Here is a 16,404-nt window from a genome sequence, read left to right on the forward strand (position 1 = left end):
CTATTGTTCTGGTTGTTCACTACTGGTGACTTGATTTACACTGAGCAAAACGATTTCATGAAAATTTTAACTTGAATACCTATATATGGCTATCATGATTTTTAAGAATAACGGCACAAAATCACTTCAACGCAAATTGTATAATCTGTGATTGTTTTGTTAAATTTTTCATCAGAATGAGTTTGATTCTTTAATGTTTGAAAAAGAAACCATCAAGAATATTATTTTACCAATCATTATACTAGAAATTTGAATTCCTTTGAAATGAATTTGTTTTCAAATAAACACGAATTCTATAGCGAAAACAAAAATGAAAAATGTTTGTTTTTAAAATTAAGATATGAAAAAGGATGCATTTAATACAAATATTTTTTTAGAGTCTAAAAACAAATGACATTTGATCATTATTTCTATTGACACACTCAGATAACTAACACAAGCTATAGTTATTTTATTCCACATCAATTTTATCTGACAACGTTATGATAAATTCTTTTACACATTTCTTTTTGGCTTTTTTGGCCAGTATTGGCCAAGAAATATCTAAATTAAATGTTAAAACTTTTTTTTAATTCGGCAAGTACGGGGGTTGGAACAATTGTCTAAGCCTCAAATGTAAGTGATTATTAAGAAGTAGATACATCTTACTTTATCATTAGTTTAACTCCAGTCTATCTACACTCCCTAAAATATTTTGCAATGCTGTAGTTTCAGGATGGTATAGTTTTTTTTAATGATTCGAAGGAGACACTTTTTTCTATTGTATCAATCTTAACTTGAACATGTAGTTTTTAGAAAAAAAAACAAAAAAAAAAAACAAGCCAAATAACAAAATTGGCGACGATTCATATGTATAACGGAAAATGACAAATCAATAGTTTTAGGAAAATAAACACAGAGGTCAAAATTTGCTTTAATTGTGAAATGTGGTCAATGAAGTTGAAAAAATTTAAAAGATAACAGTTCTTGAAGTTATGACCTGACATGGTTATTTTTGCTAAATTATCCGTGAAATAAAAGACAAAACAGCGTTCACAACATAGTAATTTACATATGTCACAATAGCGCAACAGTAAAACAAATGATCTTCAGAAGTAAATCAATCGATTTTTAATGCTATTACATGTACTAGGATAAATTCCTTCCTTGCTGCTTTCAAAGGGGGGGGGGTGTTCCATAAATGTTTCTTCTTCTAAGATTTTCATGTAGGTATAGTAAATGCAATATTGTTGATAAGTAAATGTTTGATAGGAGTAAAACATATTCTGATTCATTCACGATTAAATTCTAATATGTCTTTCCTTCATTCAAGGATGAAAGAAAGTTACAAAACTTTTCCATGTATAATCGTTACTGGTAGTGCATCATTCAAACAAATCCAATTCAAATCTGTCAAAGGATTTCTCATGAAGAAGGTTGTAGTTAAAATTTATTGTATTTACAGGCATTACATTTTCAAAGTGTTGCGAAGTAAAATCAAAGAATACAAATAAAAGCAAACAGAAAATAAATGGTTGTGAACACTGTATCCACATTAACTTCAAAAATTCAATTATTTTATCCTAAAAGAGTGAAAGGTCTGAATAGCTCATCAGCAAAATACTTCTTGTCATGCGCACTGCCTATTTTGCAATGCATTAGCGACTATTTCCATTTCTTCCTCATACATCTACATATTTAAGACATTCAGATATCAAGTTTCTAAAAAAAATAATTTTTTTTCACAATTAATGATTGTTTAATGGTTATAAATAAAAAAAAAAATAATAAAAACGTCGGAAACGGTTGGTCTATTCGTTACCCAAGCTGACTCGCACAGAAACTCGTATCATTGAAAGCCTGATGGAATGAACGCCACACGTCCAATGGCTTTGGCACCCGTTCATTCGTCCGATCACCTGATAACTCGCGCAATCCCATCACATCATGTAACAACAATCGCTTTCAGTGTACAAGAGTTGCACATAGACGCAAGACATACAACAAGATTTAATACATTTGCATCTTACAACAGTCGCTTTAAATCGAACTTAGCACGAATACTTTTTTCATATGTGATTACTATATACAGGAAATATTTTCCTCGATTTCATTCCACCCTTTTCGCCCTCGTTGTCAACCCAGAAATTTAGGTCTGGGCGAATTCCAATGTCTTCAACGTATCTCTCTTTGAATACATTTTTGTTTCGAAATATTCAGAACAGAACAAAACCGTTCAATTTGCAAGTCAAGACGGGGAAAAATAACACACGGCAAAAATAAGCCCCATTACAGTATTTTGGCAGCATTTTACGATTGAATACATTGTTACTTTTGCTCATGCACCAATTGCTAAAGAGTTCTTCATTCAACACCCCCCCCCCACCCCGAAATGCTAGGTGCCTGAGAGATAAGGAATTTTGACACTTATATTCCAAGAACGTGAAGGAATCCAATCTTAGCGATAAATATAGCAAAACGTAAAACGTTTAACATGTGTCGATAAACGTGAAAATGTGATTACAGATACCACACGTATATGTATCTCTAATGAAAGTATTAGTTATTTGTAATATCACGGATCGTGAACAGTTTGTTTTTCACAAGAAACACACCGCAATATAATATTAGTATTTGGCATTAGTGCATGCTAGACATGTTATCACATTTAATATCATAATGACTTTTTGATTTGTTATCTTGATACTTTTTCCATGCTCTCATAATAGAGTAATTTAATAAACTTGTTAAAAATAGTGCACCTGTGTCCTTTAAAGATCATCTTGATTATTGTTCACATGAAAGAGTAATAATTTTTTTTTAGAAAATGTTTCACAATAATCAATGTTTGGTATAAGTTGCAAGAGGATTCTTAAATGTACAAAAATATTAACGCATTTCAGTGCAATCATTATCAATTAAAGGACAATTTTTCTAAATAACACTTATTGGTTCATCTACACCATATTAAAATTTCCATACGTTTGAATCGTTGAGAATTTTTGTGGGTAACAAATACAAATGATCCATGTAGTAGAAAAAGAAGCTTATTTATTGCGTGGACCCTGAGGTCCACGCAGAAAATATATAAGCGAGGTTAAACCGGATGCTATGGGAAAAATTCAGCCTGCGCATGAGCTAGCCTGGTTCCTGTGCGTAATGGGTAGCTCAGGGAACCAGGCTAGCAAACGTTTATCTGAATCGGAATCGGGATTCCGTGCCATATATGCACATTTAAGTTCAAAGGCGCTGTAATTGTAAAGCTGTCGGTAAACAGTACAGAAACAAAGTATTCCTTTTAAAAAATGATTGGCATGTGATATGAACTATCAGTATTATGAAATAAGTTAATGTTATGCCGAAACTACAACATGCATCAAATAGCATAATTTGCAATGTTTTGAAATCTGAATACACATGTAACTTAACTTTATTTTTATAGTAGGCGAGGTTAGAGAACTTCCCGATTAAATTTTTTGTAAGTTTAACTATGATTCAATAATTATGTCACTGTATAAAAGTTTAAATCTCAAGAAAAATGCATCAAAAGAATTTTTTTAATTTACACAAAGCTGTCACTGCATAGTTAACGAAGTAGTGCGAATCGTAGTGTGTGCGCAAATAGTAGAATTCACTGAATGCCTGATACTATACATGCAAACTTCATTCATAGATAGATCATAATTACTTTAGAAGCATGAACCCTTTAAATTCTGAGATAAAAGTCAGAGCTATACATACATGTATACGTAATACAACGTACAAATTTAGTGGTTAAAGCAGAGGGCTAGAGTCAGTGGAATCTCTGATAATTTTAAGGCTTTCACGTTGGAAACACATGCAAATGGTCAACGTATTGTAGTCCTTTTTTAAAGGACAGCAGCTTGTATATTTCATTTTCATACTTTGACTGAGAGAGAGAATGAGAGAAATACCATACCATTAAAAAATTATATCCTTATTCTATCTTTTATTGATGTCCATTCACAAGAATTAGTAAATAATTTTTTCTTCAATAAATTATGATTACCTTTCAAAATAGACAAATCCTACTTAAAAATAAATGGTCTCAGAAAAAAATCTGCTGTATGAATTTAGGGCGAAGATGTTATCATGAACTCAAGGTAGATGCATGTGTGGTCAATTCTTCTAGAGATAAATGTCCTCAACTTACGAAAGACCATGCCACCTGAAGAGGTCCTCGGGGGGATTTCTGTCAAATTTGAAATAAAAAAAACACATCGATATCAAAATAAAATAATTGACAATTACATATATAAAACATGTCTTTGTTATGAACATGCAATATTCATACTTAAATGTCTGAATTTTGTTATTTGATATGAGATGAAATCATTTAAGGCCCTATTGGAGCCCACAGGGTGTCCTTAAGAATTATGAAAACATTCATGGACACATTTCAACGACGGGTGCTAAGATGGTTACATAAATTGAAATACTATAAATGTATTGAAAATTTACTTGTCTTCACATAACCTTCCTGACAAACCTAAACCACAACTTATAGCCACTAACGATGTTCGTCTTGGTAGCTTTGGCCGTGTTTGTACAGAGTGTTTTAGGGGGAAACCTAGTAGAGGTTCTACAAAACGACGGGGAGACGACTTTGATAGCTCTTGTTAAACAAGCGGGTCTGGCCGACGCTCTACTGTCAGGTATGCTATTTTTAATAATTTAATATTTATTAGACGATTTAATGATTGAATTGTTTTGTCTAAGCGGAATTTCTAGAAAACTCAAGTGGCGTTAGTCAAGAGGAGTTTTGATTTTGTTTTTAATTCAAATTTTCAAAATAATAAATGATACAATTTGAGAAATGTTTCACCCATTTGCCCTCAAAATGACTGGACCTTGCAAATCGTCATTCAAAATAAAACACTATGTAACCACTATTAAGTTTTTCCAAATCACTGGTCATCATTACTGCCTTAAACATAATAGATATTCGTGACATTTTACCTATTACAAAATAAATGATATTACTTAATTGAAACCAAAAAATGTTAATCATGATCTATGCGAATTTCAAAATCTCATTACATCAATTGATGACAACATGTATACCATAAATCTCTAATGACAGTAAATGTTGACTGAAAATAGAAATTATTTATATTACAAATGATTCAAATATAGAGAGTTTCTACGTATTATTTGTGCAAAAAAAAAAAAAACAAAAAAAAAAAAACAAAAAAACAAAAAAAACCCCGATCCGATCGACCTCCTGAATTTGGTCTGCAAACAAAATTCACTTTTACGTATTTTTACATAAATGATCATAATAATAATGCATAAAATTCAAGCAACAAACAGATTCGAGATAGTTCACCTGGATTTAAAAGAAACTTTAAATTCTGACTATGTGCTCAATCTCTGATAACAATATGCCCTGAACGAGAAGTGAATACTAATTTTAATTTTCTGTTTACTATCACAGGAGAGTACACCATATTTGCTCCAACAAACGCTGCATTCTCCAAACTTCCCCAGTCTGTCCTTGATGATCTACAGAGAGATACCACCGCTTTGGCAAATATATTGAAATACCACGTGGTCAAAGGCTCCATTCACAAGGCCGATGCATCCAATGAGCTTCAGTTGGAGACTTTGGCTGGAACCAAAATCAGATTTAACATCTATAATCACAATAACGTATGTGTTTTAAATTTTCTTTTTTGTGATACTCAATTTAATCAAATCTATCTTCTCATAAACAATCAATCAAACTACATAGACTTTTTTTGTTTGTACATGCAGGTTGTTACAGTAGAAGGATCCAAAATCACACACTTTGACCTGACCGCCTCTAATGGAATGGTGCACGTCATCGACACCGTGATGATGCCTCCTACAGGAAGCATTGTGGATTTGGTGGCCGGCAACAGTGACCTGAGCACTCTTTTATCTAAGGTCCAATCAGCTGGATTAGCCGGGGCACTACAGGGTTAGTTATTATGATTGTGTTTTTATAGATGTTTTCAAATTTTATTTTCTAGCATTACCTAAAAAATGAATATTTAATATTCTCACTATTTTATGCAGGAGATGCTCTAACAGTGTTTGCACCAACCAATGCTGCGTTCAATAGACTTGGCAGTCATGTTTTGGACAATCTTAGAAGAAACCCACAGCTTCTTAAAGGTATGCATTTCTCAATTGATATCTTATTTACTTATGATTACAACATAATTTAAACTGCAGGTAGGATCTCTCTTTTTCTCATTAGAAATTCTGGAGTACCACGTCGTTCCCCACACTGAATACTCAGCTGGATTGTACAACCGAGAATACCTCAGAACCCTTGATACTCACCATGACGTCATCAGACTTGGAGTCAGCAGTAAGTATTCAAGCTTATGTTATTGTCACCTTTATTGTTATTTTAGAAATATGTGCATCGTTAAATAAAATAATACAATATTTTTTTCTCATTCCAGGTACTAATGGTGTTGTTATTAATCACCGTTCTCACGTGACACAAGCCGACATCAGCGCCACCAACGGTGTTGTACACATCATTGATCACGTACTTATTCCATCCCGTTATCTTTTCTCTGCGATATTGGGGAAAAAGTAATCATCTGAACAAACCATTTTGACATTTTTGAAGCCATGTCTCCATTGAATCACACATTTTAATTGTATATACTTGTTATTGAATATGCTTGTTATTTTTATTAAGTGAAAACGTAATAAATTTGCAATAAACATTGACAAAAAGTGAAAATATTTTTTTGGTTGTTCACTACTGGTGACTTGATTTACACTGAGCAAAACGATTTCATGAAAATTTTAACTTGAATACCTATATATGGCTATAATGATGCTTAAGAATAACGGCACAAAATCACTTCAACGCAAATTGTATAATCTGTGATTGTTTTGTTAAATTTTTCATCACAATGAGTTTGATTCTTTAATGTTCGAAAAAGAAACCATCAAGAATATTATTTCACTAATTATTATGCTTAAAATTTGAATTCCTCTGAAATTAACTTGTTTTTAAATTAACACGAATTCTATAGCGAAAACGAAAATGAAAAATGTTTGTTTTTAAAATGAAGATATGAAAAAGGATGTTTTTAAAACAAATATTTTTTTTATTGAATCTAATAGCAAATGACATTTGATCGTAATTTCTACTGACACACTCAGATAACTAACATAAGCTATAGTTATGTTATTCCACATCGATTTTATTAAATTCTTTTACACATTTCCTTTCGGCTTTTTTGGCCAGTTTTTTTTTTTAATTCGGCAAGTAGGGGAGTTGGAACAATTGTCTAAGCCTCAAATGTAAGTGATTATTAAAAAGTAGATATATCTTACTTTATCATTAGTTTAGCTCCAGTCTATATACACCCCGTAAAAATTGTTTGCAATGCTGTAGTTTTAGGAAGGTATAAACTTAAACCATGTGATTTATTGCTTTATTGTATTAAAAAAGAACATAAATCGAGACAAAATTTTTAAGAATTATTATATGGATAATCTCTTTTAAATCATTTACTTTTTCAACCAAATCCCCTAAAAAACATAATTTTTTTGGTTAGTCTTTTTTAATGATTCCAAGGGCACCCTTTTATCTATTGTATCAATCTTAACTTGAACATGTAGTTTTTAGAAAAAAAATTATAAAAAAAAACAAGCCAAATAACAAAATTGGCGACGATTTATATGTATAACGGAAAATGACCAATCAATAATTTTATGAAAATAAACACAGACGTCAAAATTTGCTTTGATTGTAAAATGTGGTCAATAAAGTTGAAAAAAATTAAAAGATAACAGTTCTTGAAGTTATGGCATGACATCGTTATTTTAGCTTAATTATCCGGGAAATAAAAGACAAAACAACGTTCACAACGTAGTTATTTAGAACTGTCACAATAGCGCAACAGTAAAACAAATAATCTTCAGAAGTAAATAAATCGATTTTCAATGCTATTACATGTACTAGGATAAATTCCTTCCTGGCTGCGATCAAAGGGGGGGGGGGGGGGTGTTCCATAAATGTTTCTTCTTCTAAGATTTTCATGTAGGTATAGTAAATGCAATGTTGTTGATAAGTAAATGTTTTATAGGAGTAAAACATATTCTGATTCATTCGCTATTAAATTCTAATATGTCTTTCCTTCATTCAAGGATGAAAAAAGTTACAAAACTTTTACATGTATAATCGTTACTGGTAGTGCATCATTCAAACAAATCCAAGCCAAATCTGTCAAAGGATTTCTCATGAAGAAGGTTGTAGTTAAAATTTACTGTATTTACAGGCATTACATTTTCAAAGTGTTGCGAAGTAAAATCAAAGAATACAAATAAAAGCAAACAGAAAATAAATGGTTGTGAACACTGTATCCACATTAACTTCAAAAATTCAATTATTTTATCCTAAAAGAGTGAAAGGTCTGAATAGCTCATCAGCAAAATACTTCTTGTCATGCGCACTGTTTATTTTGCAATGCATTAGCGACTATTTCCATTTCTTCCTCATACATCTACATATTTAAGACATTCAGATATCAAGTTTCTAAAAAAAATAATTTTTTTTCACAATTAATGATTGTTTAATGGTTATAAATAAAAAAAAAATAATAAAAACGTCGGAAACGGTTGGTCTATTCGTTACCCAAGCTGACTCGCACAGAAACTCGTATCATTGAAAGCCTGATGGAGTGAACGCCACACGTCCAATGGCTTTGGCACCCGTTCATTCGTCCGATCACTTGATAACTCGCGCAATCCCATCACATCATGTAACAACAATCGCTTTCAGTGTACAAGAGTTGCACATAGACGCAAGACATACAACAAGATTTAATACATTTGCATCTTACAACAGTCGCTTTAAATCGAACTTAGCACGAATACTTTTTTCATATGTGATTACTATATACAGGAAATATTTTCCTCGATTTCCTTCCACCCTTTTCGCCCTCGTTGTCAACCCAGAAATTTAGGTCTGGGCGAATTCCAATGTCTTCAACGTATCTCTCTTTGAATACATTTTTGTTTCGAAATATTCAGAACAGAGCAAAACCGTTCAATTTGCAAGTCAAGACGGGGAAAAATAACACACGGCAAAAATAAGCACCATTACAGTATTTTGGAAGCATTTTACGATTGAATACATTGTTACTTTTGCTCATGCACCAATTGCTAAAGAGTTCTTCATTCAACACCCCCCACCCCGAAATGCTAGGTGCCTGAGAGATAAGGAATTTTGACACCTACATTCCAAGAACGTGAAGGAATCCAATCTTAGCGATAAATATAGCAAAACGTAAAACGTTTAACATGTGTCGATAAACGTGAAAATGTGATTACAGATACCACACGTATATGTATCTCTAATGAAAGTATTAGTTACTTGTAATATTACGGATCGTGAACAGTTTGTTTTTCACAAGAAACACACCGCAATATAATATTAGTATTTGGCATTAGTGCATGCTAGACATGTTATCACATTTAATATCATAATGACTTTTTGATTTGTTATCTTGATACTTTTTCCATGCTTTCATAATAGAGTAATTTAATAAACTTGTTAAAAATAGTGCACCTGTGTCCTTTAAAGATCATCTTGATTATTGTTCACATGAAAGAGTAATAATTTTTTTTAGAAAATGTTTCACAATAATCAATGTTTGGTATAAGTTGCAAGAGGATTCTTAAATGTACAAAAATATTAACGCATTTCAGTGCAATCATTATCAATTAAAGGACAATTTTTCTAAATAACACTTATTGGTTCATCTACACCATATTAAAAATTTCCATACGTTTGAATCGTTGAGAATTTTTGTATGTAACAAATACAAATGATCCATGTAGTAGAAAAAGAAGCTTATCTATATATTTCATTTTCATACTTTGACTGAGAGAGAGAATGAGAGAAATACCATACCATTAAAAAATTATATCCTCATTCTATCTTTTATTGATGTCCATTCACAAGAATTAGTTAATAATTTTTTCTTCAATAAATGATATGATTACCTTTCAAAATAGACAAATCCTACTTAAAAATAAATGGTCTCAGAAAAAAATCTGCTGTATGAATTTAGGGCGAAGATGATATCATGAACTCAAGGTAGATGCATGTGTGGTCAATTCTTCTAGAGATAAATGTCCTCAACTTACGAAAGACCATGCCACCTGAAGAGGTCCTCGGGGGGATTTCTGTCAAATTTGAAATAAAAAAAACACATCGATATCAAAATGAAATAATTGACAATTACATATATAAAATTTGTCTTTGTTATGAACATGCAATATTCATACTTAAATGTCTGAATTTTGTTATTTGATATGAAATGAAATCATTTAAGGCCCTATTGGAACCCACAGGGTGTCCTTAAGAATTATGAAAACATTCATGGACACATTTCATTGACGGGTGCTAAGATGGTTACATAAATTGAAATACTATAAATGTATTGAAAATTTACTTGTCTTCACATAACCTTCCTGACAAACCTAAACCACAACTTATAGCCACTAACGATGTTCGTCTTGGTAGCTTTGGCCGTGTTTGTACAGAGTGTTTTAGGGGGAAACCTAGTAGAGGTTCTACAAAACGACGGGGAGACGACTTTGATAGCTCTTGTTAAACAAGCGGGTCTGGCCGACGCTCTACTGTCAGGTATGCTATTTTCAATAATTTAATATTTATTAGACGATTTAATGATTGAATTGTTTTGTCTAAGCGGAATTTCTAGAAAACTCAAGTGGCGTTAGTCAAGAGGAGTTTTGATTTTGTTTTTAATTCAAATTTTCAAAATAATAAATGATACAATTCGAGAAATGTTTCACCCATTTGCCCTCAAAATGACTGGACCTTGCAAAACGTCATTCAAAATAAAACACTATGTAACCACTATTAAGTTTTTCCAAACCAATAGTCATCATTACTGCCTTAAACATAATACATATTCGTGACATTTTACCTATTACAAAATAAATGATATTACTTCATTGAAACCAAAAAATGTTAATCATGATCTATGCGAATTTCAAAATCTCATTACATCAATTGATGACTACATGTATACCATAAATCTCTAATGACAGTAAATGTTGACTGAAAATAGAAATTATTTATATTACAAATGATTCAAATATAGAGGGCTTTTTTTACGTATTATTTCTGCAAAACCAAAAAAAGAGGAAAATAAAAAATAAAAAAACCAATCCGATCGACCTCCTGAATTTGGTCTGCAAACAAAATTCACTTTTACGTATTTTTACATAAATGATAATAATGCATGAAATTCAAGCAACAAACAGATTCGAGATAGTTCACCTGGATTTAGAAGAAACTTTAAGTCCTGATTTAACTATGGGCTCAATCTCTAATAACAATAATCTGAACGGGAAGTGATTACTAATTTTCTGTTTACTATCACAGGAGAGTATACCATATTTGCTCCAACAAATGCTGCATTCTCCAAACTTCCACAGTCTGTCCTTGATGGCCTACAGAGAGATACCACCGCTTTGGCAAATATACTGAAATACCACGTGGTCAAAGGCTCCATTCACAAGGCCGATGCATCCAATGAGCTTCAGTTGGAGACTTTGGCTGGAACCAAAATCAGATTTAACATCTATAATCACAATCACGTAAGTGTTTCATTTCTTTTTGTGATATCCAACTTAATCAAAGCTGTCTTCTCGCATGCAATCAATCAAACTAAAATGACATTTTGTTTGTTTGTACATGTAGGTTGTTACAGTGGAAGGATCCAAAATCACACACTTCGACCTGACCGCCTCAAATGGAATGGTGCACGTCATTGACACCGTGATGATGCCTCCTACAGGAAGCATTGTGGATTTGGTGGCCGGCAACAGTGACCTGAGCACTCTTTTATCTAAGGTGCAGTCAGCTGGATTAGCCGGGGCACTACAGGGTTAGTTATTTTGCTTGTGTTTTTATAGATGTTTTCCAAATTTAATTTTCTAGCATTACTTAAAAAATGAATATTTAATATTCTCACTATTTTATGCAGGAGATGCTCTAACAGTGTTTGCACCAACCAATGCTGCGTTCAATAGACTTGGCAGTCATGTTTTGGACAATCTTAGAAGAAACCCACAGCTTCTTAAAGGTATGCATTTCTCAATTGATATCTTATTTACTTATGATTACAACATAATTTAAACTGCAGGTAGGATCTCTATTTTTCTCTTTAGAAATTCTGGAGTACCACGTCGTTCCTCACACTGAATACTCAGCTGGATTGTACAACCGAGAATACCTCAGAACTCTTGATACTCACCATGACGTCATCAGACTTGGAGTCAGCAGTAAGTATTCAAGCTTATGTTATTGTCACCTTTATTGTTTTTTAGATATCTGTGCATCGTTAAATAAAATAATACAATAACTTTTTCTCATTCCAGGTACTAATGGTGTTGTTATTAATCACCGTTCTCACGTGACACAAGCCGACATCAGCGCCACCAACGGTGTCGTACACATCATTGATCACGTACTTATTCCATCCCGTTATCTTTTCTCTGCGATATTGGGGAAAAAGTAATCATCTGAACAAACTATTTTGACATTTTTGAAGCCATGTCTCATTTGAATCACACATTCTAATTGTATATACTTGTTATTGAATATGCTTGTTATTTCTATTGAGTGAAAACGTACTAAATTTGCAATAAACATTGACAAAAAGTGAAAATATTTTTCTGGTTGTTCACTACTGGTGACTTGATATACACTGAGCAAAACGATTTCATGAAAATTTTAACTTGAATACCTATATATGGCTATAATGATGCTTAAGAATAACGGCACAAAATCACTTCAATGCAAATTGTATAATCTGTAATTGTTTTGTTAAATTTTTCATCAAAATGAGTTTGATTCTTTATGTTTGAAAAAGAAACCATCAAGAATATTATTTTACCAATTATTATACCTAAAATTTGAATTCCTTTGAAATGAATTTGTTTTCCAATTAACACGAATTCTATAGCGAAAACAAAAATGAAAAATGTTTGTTTTTTAAATATAGATATGAAAAAGGATGCATTTAAAACAATAATTTTTTTAGAGTCTAATAACAAATGACATTTGATCATTATTTCTATTGACACACTCAGATCACTAACACAAGCTATAGTTTATTCCATATAAATTTTATCTGACAACGTTATGATAAATTCTTTTACACATTTCATTTTGGCTTTTTTGGCCAGTATTGGCTAAGACATATCTAAATAAAATCTTACAAACTTTTTTCTCAATTCGGCAAGTACGGGGGTTGGAACAATTGTCTAAACCTCAAATGTAAGTGATTATTAAGGAGTAAATATATCTTACTTAATCATTAGTTTAGCTCCAGTCTATCTACACTCCCTAAAAATATTTTGCAATGCTGTAATTTCAGGATGGTATAAACTCAAACGATGTGATTTATAGCTTTATTGCAGTAAAAAACAACATAAATCGAGACAAATCTTTAAAAAATTATTATATGGATAACCTTTTTTAAATCATTTACTTTTTCAACCAAAATTCCCCCCCCCCCCCAAAAAAAAACATAATTTATTTTGTTAGTCTTTTTCATGATTCGAAGGACACCCTTTTTTCTATTGTATCAATCTTAACTTGAACATGTAGTTTTTAGAAAAAAATAAATAAAAAACAGCAAGCCGAATAACAAAATTGGCGACGATTTATATGCATTACGGAAAATGGCCAATAAATAATTTTACGAAAATAAACACAGACGTCAAAATTTGCTTTATTTGTAAAATGTGGTCAATGGAGTTGACAAAGATAACAGTTCTTGAAGTTATGACATGATATCGTTATTTTAGCTAAATTTTCCGGGAAATAAAAGACAAAACAAAGTTCACAACGTAGTAAATAAGATATATCACACTAGCGCAACAGTAAAAAAAATGATCTTCAAAAGTAAATAAATCGATGTTTAATGCTATTCCTTGGATAAATTCCTTCCTGGTTGCACTCAAAGGGGGGGGGGGGTGTTTCATAAATGTTTCCTCTTCTAAGATTTTCATGTAGGTATAGTAAATGCAATGTTGTTGATAAGTAAATGTTTTATAGGAGTAAAACATATTCTGATTCATTTGCGATTAAATTCTAATATGTCTTTCCTTAATTCAAGGATGAAAAAAAGTTACAAAACTTTTCCATGTATAATCGTTACTGGTAGTGCATCATTCAAACAAATCCAATTCAAATCTGTCAAAGGATTTCTCATGAAGAAGGTTGTAGTTAAAATTTATTGTATTTACAGGCATTACATTTTCAATGTGTTGCGAAGTAAAATCAAAGAATACAAATAAAAGCAAACAGAAAATAAATGGTTGTGAACACTGTATCCACATTAACTTCAAAAATTCAATTATTTTATCCTAAAAGAGTGAAAGGTCTGAATAGCTCATCAGCAAAATACTTCTTGTCATTCACACCGCCTATTTCGCAATGCATTAGCGACTTTTTCCATTTCTTCCTATTTAAGACATTAGGATCTCAAGTTTTTAAAAGATATAATTTTTTTCCGATTAATGATTGTTTAATGGTTATAAATAAAAAAAACACCAAAAACGTCGGAAACGGTCGGTCTATTCGTTACCCAAGCTGACTCGCACAAAAACTCGTATCATTTAAAACTTAATGGAATGAACTCCACATGTCCAATGGGTTTGGCACCCGTTCATTCGTCCGATCACCTGATAACTCGCGCAATCCTATCACTCAATCTAACAACAATCGCTTTCAGTGTACAAGAGTTGCACATAGACGCAAGATATACAACAAGATTTATTACATTTGCATCTTACAACAGTCGCTCTAAATCGAACGAACATAGCCGAATACTTTTTCATATGTGATTACTGTATACAGGAACTATTTTCATCGATTTACTTCCACCCTTTTCGCCCTCGTTGTCAGCCCAGAAATTTAGGTCTGGGCGAATTCCAATGTCTTCAACGTATCTCTCTTTGAATACATTTTTGTTTCGAAATATTCAGAACAGAACAAAACCGTTCAATTTGCAAGTCAAGACGGGGAAAAATAACACACGGCGAAAATAAGCCCCATTACAGTATTTTGGCAGCATTTAACGATTGAATACGTTGTTACTTTTGCTCATGCGCCAATTCCTAAAGAGTTCTTCATTCACCCCCCCCTTTCCCCGAAATGCTAGGTAACTGAGAGATAAGGAATTTTGACCTCTTCATTCCAAGAACGTGAAGGAATCCCATCTTAGCGATAAATATAGCAAAACGTAAAACGTTTAACATGTGTCGATAAACGTGAAAATGTGATTACAGATGCCACACGTATATGTATCTCTAATAAAAGTATTAGTTACTTGTATTATCATGGATCCTGAACAGTTTGTTTTTCACAAGAGACACACCGCAGTATTATATTAGTATTTGGCATTAGTGCATGCTAGACATGTTATCACATTTAATATCATAATGACTTTTTGATTTGTTATCTTGATACTTTTTCCATGCTTTCATAATAGAGTAATTTAATAAACTTGTTAAAAATAGTGTACCTGTGTCCTTTAAAGATCATCTAGATTATTGTTCAAATGAAGGAGTAATAAATTTTTTTAGAAAATGTTTCACAATAATCAATGTTTGGTATAAGTTGCAAGATGATTCTTAAATGTACAAAAATATTAACGCATTTCAGTGCAATCATTATCAATTAAAGGACAATTTTTCTAAATAACACTTATTGGTTCATCTACACCAGATCAAAATTTCCATACGTTTGAATCGTTGAGAATTTTTGTGTGTAACAAATACAAATGATCCATGTAGTAGAAAAAGAAGCTTACCTATATATTTCATTTTCATACTTTGACTGAGAGAGAGAGAGAATGAGAGAAATACCATACCATTAAAAAATTATATCCTCAATCTATCTTTTATTGATGTTCATTAACAAGAATTAGTTAATAATTTTTTTTTCAATAAATGATATGATTACCTTTCAAAATAGACAAATCCTACTTAAAAATAATTGGTCTCCAAAAAAAAATCTGCTGTATGAATTTAGGGCGAAAATGATATCATGAACTCAAGATAGGTGAATGTGTAGTCAATTCTTCTAGAGATAAATGTCCTCAACTTACGAAAGACCATGCCACCTGAAGAGGTCCTAGGGGGATTTCTGTCAAATTTGAAATTAAAAGAAACTCGATATCAAAATAAAATAATTGACAATTACATATATAAAATATGTCTTTGTTATGAACATGCAATATTCATACTTAAATGTCTGAATATTGTTATTTGATATGAAATGAAATCAGTTATGGCCCTATCGGAACCCACAGGGTGTCCTTAAGAATTATGAAAACATTCATGGACACATTTCAACGA

General features: G+C 31.9%; 1 protein-coding gene across 1 annotated transcript; it reads left to right on the forward strand.

The window, feature by feature from the left end:
- The first annotated feature begins 4,401 nt into the window (after positions 1-4,401).
- On the forward strand, positions 4,402-12,698 carry LOC128193173 (transforming growth factor-beta-induced protein ig-h3-like). Its single transcript, XM_052866482.1, has 12 exons — positions 4,402-4,655; positions 5,438-5,652; positions 5,758-5,944; positions 6,043-6,141; positions 6,227-6,340; positions 6,438-6,526; positions 10,504-10,651; positions 11,417-11,631; positions 11,735-11,921; positions 12,021-12,119; positions 12,205-12,318; positions 12,415-12,698. The coding sequence occupies exons 1-12, from the start codon at positions 4,517-4,519 to the stop codon at positions 12,552-12,554; spliced, it is 1,746 nt and encodes a 581-aa protein (XP_052722442.1). The 5' UTR covers positions 4,402-4,516; the 3' UTR covers positions 12,555-12,698.
- The last annotated feature ends 3,706 nt before the right edge of the window (positions 12,699-16,404 follow it).

Source organism: Crassostrea angulata, chromosome 7 (genome assembly GCF_025612915.1).
Source record: "Crassostrea angulata isolate pt1a10 chromosome 7, ASM2561291v2, whole genome shotgun sequence".
NCBI lineage: Eukaryota > Metazoa > Mollusca > Bivalvia > Ostreida > Ostreidae > Magallana > Magallana angulata.

Excerpts from the sequence above, each read along its gene's own strand:
- LOC128193173 (XM_052866482.1), top strand. The coding sequence starts at position 4,517 with ATGTTCGTCTTGGTAGCTTTGGCCGTGTTTGTACAGAGTGTTTTAGGG. Across the intron at positions 11,922-12,020 it reads ATTAGCCGGGGCACTACAGG|GAGATGCTCTAACAGTGTTT; the intron begins GTTAGTTATTTT and ends TATTTTATGCAG. Across the intron at positions 12,120-12,204 it reads AAACCCACAGCTTCTTAAAG|AAATTCTGGAGTACCACGTC; the intron begins GTATGCATTTCT and ends TTTTCTCTTTAG.